Genomic DNA, 4670 nt, shown 5'->3' on the forward strand with positions numbered 1-4670 from the left:
GAGGGGATGAGGAACGGTGAGGGCGGCTGGGGCGGCCGGGAAGGCAACACAGGCGAGGTGCGGCGCACCTCAAACTCGAGCGAGTAGCGGGAATCTCACCCGCTGCTCCGGCGGGAGATTGCTCCCCCGCCGCCCCCTGGGTCACCCCGAGTGACCTCGCAGCCCACACCGTGAGGCGCTGCTGTCAGAGGGGTTTATCACCGCCGTATCCACCCCACACTGGCCGCCGAGGGGCCCGGCGGGCTGAGGCGCGCGAGGCGGCTTGGGCACCCGTGGGTCGGATGGATCCGTCCCGGCACGTTGTCCCGCGGCGTGGCCGTGTAGCTGGCACCGGAGTCATGACGCACACGCCTACTTGCGGCACGAGGGAAGGCGTGACGCGTCGTAAACGGCCGAGATGGGCAAACGCGAGGGTCTCAAAAAGCCAGTCCGAAGCTGAAAGGGTGACCGCGGACGATGAGGGCGACGATTCATCGCGGCTACTGAGCAGGCAAGGTCCGGACCTACAGGATGGAGGGGCGAGTAGTGAGAGTCGGGACGATATCTTCGCGTCGGGGGTCGGAAATCGCGTCGGGAGGCCAAAATCCAGATCGGGCGCCGAAGCGCAGTTAGTGTTGGTGTGGCGGTCTCGTCGAGTTCTGGCCCGCGAGCGTCCTACAGCAGTCGTCTCATGTGATGAGGTGGTCGCGGAGCGGTCGCCAGGACCTTGGTAGTGCCTGCATCGCGTGCGCCGGCCCTCGGTGAGCCCTCCCGAGGCCTCTCACGCCGCCAGCCGGGGGACGGCAGCCGTTGGGATGGTGCCCTCGCAGCTCGCCGGCGCGGCGGGGGCGAGGCGAGTCTCGCCGGATGCGCCCGACAGCGGGAGCGGCCGGCCGGCATCCTGCCCGCCACGGCGGCGGCAAGCTGCGACTCAAGGCCGAGCAGTTGCGGCGACTTTTTGCTCGCTCGACTCTCTTGCGAAAACGCCGGTATTTCTCGTGGTCGCTCGTCAGTGCCAAAAGCCCAATGTGAGAGGCGCGCCACGCCAAGGGGGACAAGTGACGGGGGGGGGAGAGTAGTGTCTTTCGCAGGTAAAACGCAATTTTTTTTCTCGCTCTGTGAGGAGCCCGTGAGCTCTGTGTGTCCGTACCACCACACTCGTGAGGCACGCCGCGACGCACGAGCGCGCAGGCTCTCCCACCGGGGGCAGTGGGCACCCCGGCCCTTCGCAAAACGGCCCCCGCAGCGCAGGAGCTCGGCAGGGCTCGGGTTGCCCGATCTAGCGCCCTAGCCCGGCTAGGCCTCCCCGGTGGAGCTGTCGTCGCCCAGCACGCCAAGGTAGACCGCGGCGCCCGTCCCTATTTGTGGCACGCCCGACTGCCGTGACGAGAAGCGCCGTTCGCAGGACAAGCCCCCTAAACTATCAGCAGCGGCGCGTGCCGAGGACGAGGACGTTGGAGAGGAGTCCTCCTGCGCCGCCGCCGCGGCTGGGCCGACGAGGCGCCCTCGCGCGCTGCGCCTTTTGCGACTTGAGCCGCTCAACCTGGTGCACAGGGCAGCGCCAGGGCGGCGGCGGTGAGGGAGGGAGGGTCGAGGCAGCGAGGGGTTTCAAGCGGGACAGAGGGGGCGCTGCACAGAGGAGAGGGCAGAGGAGAGAGGAGCGGGTGGCGGGCAGGGGGGCGGGGGCGGGCAGCAGATGGGGGCGGCAGGGTTGGCAGAGGCGAGGTGGGGGGGAGGACAGCGGCGGGAGGACGAGGGGGAGAGAGAGCCTTTTGCTTCTCCTTGGACGCCTGCCGCGTCTGGATCGCCTGCAAGAGTGGGGGAGAGCTGTGTGCGAGGTGAGAGTGGGTGGGCGAGAAGGCGGCGAGAGGAGGTTGCGTTGCCGTGTGTCGAATGGGTCCAAAATGCGTGTGTGATGGCGCGATTGGCTCGCGCCTCCTTTGCCCGCCTCTTCTTGTCCGCCTCGGCCTGCTTGCGCTGCTTGCGCGCCTTCTCCTTTGACGCCGCCGCCGACTGCGCCTTCGTCACCACCGCCCTCTTCTTGTCATCGGCCGCCTTGCGCTTCTTCTGAGCCGCCGCGACCTCCCTCTCCCGCTGCGGCGGGCGGGGGCGGCGGTCAGGGTGGCAGAGGCGAGGGCGCTGTGGAGAGAAGGAGGGGAGCTCGGGAGGTGGACGGCCTTGCCTGCGCCGTCGCCTTGGTGCGCTCCCGATCCCTCGCGGCGCGCTCTTTCTCCCTCGCCTTCGCCGCCGCCTCGACCCGCCCGGCCGCGTCTAAATTAAGCGAGACAGAGTCTGATAATGCATGCCACGCGTGAAATCCAATGCGTGCCACGCGTGAATTGTCTGCTGACCTGCATGCGCTGGCAGCGAAGCTGGAAGTGAAAAGCCGAGCGTGGCAATGACGCTGACCATCGTGGCGCGGCGGCCGAGGAGCTGCTCCGACGAGAGTAGTGCGGGCAGCGGCGGCGGCGGCTGCGTTGACGAGGCACGATTGGATCGTGGCAACGGCGCGGGAAGCCGAAGCGCCGCCGCGGAAAAGGCGAAGCACAGCAACAGCAGAGTGAGGGCCCGCATCGTTAATTGCAAGCTTATTTATTAATCGAGGGCACCACATGCGCACTCCGGCGGTCGTCGCGCCCCTGAGACTCGATCCCCAGCGGGGAGAGCAGGGCGCGACCGCGGGAGCGCGCGGCGGGGGTGGGCGGTCGGTGCGAGGGGAGAGAGGTCTCGGCTGGGCTGGGCCAGGCGCTGCGGTGGTGTATAACGCGCCTGCGCGGAGCTGAACACGCGTGGCCACAAAAAGAAATCGCGACCAGCCGAGAGTTCGGCGTCCACCCATACTGCGTTGGTGTCCAGCCCGAGCCTGACTGTTCTTCGCCTTTCGATCCATCAAATCGGTACAGAGTGCTTTGCACGGCGTACACCTGTTACCCCTTACCCCGCTTACCCCAGTGTGTGTGTCACGCCGGTGGGAGGCACCGAGGCGTCTTGGACGCTCAGCTCTACCTTAGCTCCTGAGGGGCGCGTGGTTCTAACCACGTAGTATGACTACAACCCACCACAGACACCCTCCCTGCTCCACATGTGTGCACACACCCTCTCCCCTCTCCTCTCTCTCTCTCTCTCTCTCTCTCTCTCTCTCTCTCTCTCTCTCTCTCTCTCTCTCTCTCCTCTGTCTCCTCTCCTTTGTCTGTGCTGTCTGCCTGACTCAGGCACTAATTCTGCCGATGTGTGATTGTGTGTGGGCTGCTCCGAGGGGGCCCTGTGCAATCCGACGGGTAGGGGGTCTGTGCCCGGGCGGTGTCCGGTGCGGAGTCTCTCTCTGATCCCGCCTGGGATGTTGGGTGTGAGGTTGTGGCGGCTTCGATCCCAAGGGGGGGAGCTGATCCCACTCATAACCAACTCTCACGAGGGGCAGTAGGTGGGCGAGCTTCAGGCACGCTCATCTCGATCGTCAAGGCGTCGCTACGCGCGGTCTTCCGCGGGGGGAGCTGCGTCGACGGGTGCGGGACCGCGGCGCAGCCAGTGCCGCGGCGAGGCCTCCGGCTGTTTGCGGCGGGCGGCTTGCTGCTCGCTGCATGGCGAAAAACTCGTCTCGCCACACGCCAAGGGCTTATGCTCTGGCGAGACGTGAGGCGCATGCGCCCAGGAGGGGAGGGGGCATGTGTAACGACACTGCTAGAGATGCCTTTCGGGGCCCAGAGATAAAACTTCTGTGATGCCATGCGTGACCTAGTAGTGTCCCCAGCTATGGGCGTGTCCACGTTGGAGCCAGGTGTGGTGTGGGCGCGAGAATAGCTCCGCCGTTCATGGAGGCAACCGATGCGAGTCGACTGGTGTGTGTCGTCGTGGTTTCGTATCAAGAATACTCACTCGCACACTCACGGCGCAGACCGCCGGCCAGAGCGGAGCGACGCAGAAAGAGAAAAACAAAATCACCGCACATCACCGTCTACCGGCGATTCTACGTATATGCCGCTCTACACCAGGAGCGCGACAGCAAAGAGCCGCGCCGTCGCCATCGGCGCCACCTCCTCCCAGGCGTTGGAGGCCGGGTCGAACCGCTCAACCGTGTTAGCCGGCCGGTCGACCTCAGCCTCAGCCTCCTCTTCGACCCTGCCGCTCACAGCGTACAGCTTGCCGTCGAGCATCGCCACGCCGACAGCAGCTCTCGCGACGCCGCCATCGGCGCCACCGCCTCCCACGCACCCACCGCAGGGTCGTACCGCTCGACTGAGCTGAGGACGCCGCCGTCGTCGTTGTAGCCTCCCACCGCGTACAGCTTGCAGTCGAGCACCGCCACGGCGTGACCCTCGTGTGGCATCGCCATCGGCGCCACCGCCTCCCACGCATCCGTCCCCGGGTCGTACCGCTCCACCGAGCTGAGGTGGTGGTCGTCGTCGTTGTAGCCTCCCACCGCGTACAAATTGCCGTCGAGCACCGCCACGGCGGCAAGATTCCGCGCCTCCGCCATCGGCGCCACCTCCTCCCACGCATTGGACGCGGGATCGTACCGCTCCACCGAGCTGAGGGCGTCGTCGCCGCTGTAGCCTCCCACGGCGTACAGCTTGCCGTCGTTGAGCACCGCCACGCCGGGCCTGCTCCGCTCCTCCCCCATCGGCGCCACCGCCTCCCATGCATCCAGCGCCGGGTCGTACCGCTCCACCGAGCTGAGGAAGCCGACGCCGTCG

The 4670-nt window shown here is 66.7% G+C and overlaps 1 protein-coding gene across 1 annotated transcript in view; it reads right to left on the reverse strand.

Moving 5' to 3' along the window:
- EMIHUDRAFT_460427 (hypothetical protein) overlaps positions 1-2553 on the reverse strand; it is a gene marked incomplete at its 5' end in the record, with an annotated part of 6073 nt that extends 3520 nt beyond the window's left edge. The window contains 5 exons of the mRNA XM_005791315.1: positions 1090-1337; positions 1420-1522; positions 1768-2065; positions 2154-2250; positions 2331-2553. Of these exons, the coding sequence (XP_005791372.1) occupies positions 1276-1337; positions 1420-1522; positions 1768-2065; positions 2154-2250; positions 2331-2553 (783 nt within the window). The 3' untranslated portion in view covers positions 1090-1275. The remainder of the gene's footprint in view (positions 1-1089; positions 1338-1419; positions 1523-1767; positions 2066-2153; positions 2251-2330) is intronic.
- Between the last annotated feature and the right edge of the window lie 2117 nt (positions 2554-4670).

Source organism: Emiliania huxleyi (assembly GCF_000372725.1).
Source record: "Emiliania huxleyi CCMP1516 unplaced genomic scaffold EMIHUscaffold_1138, whole genome shotgun sequence".
Lineage (NCBI taxonomy): Eukaryota > Haptophyta > Isochrysidales > Noelaerhabdaceae > Emiliania > Emiliania huxleyi.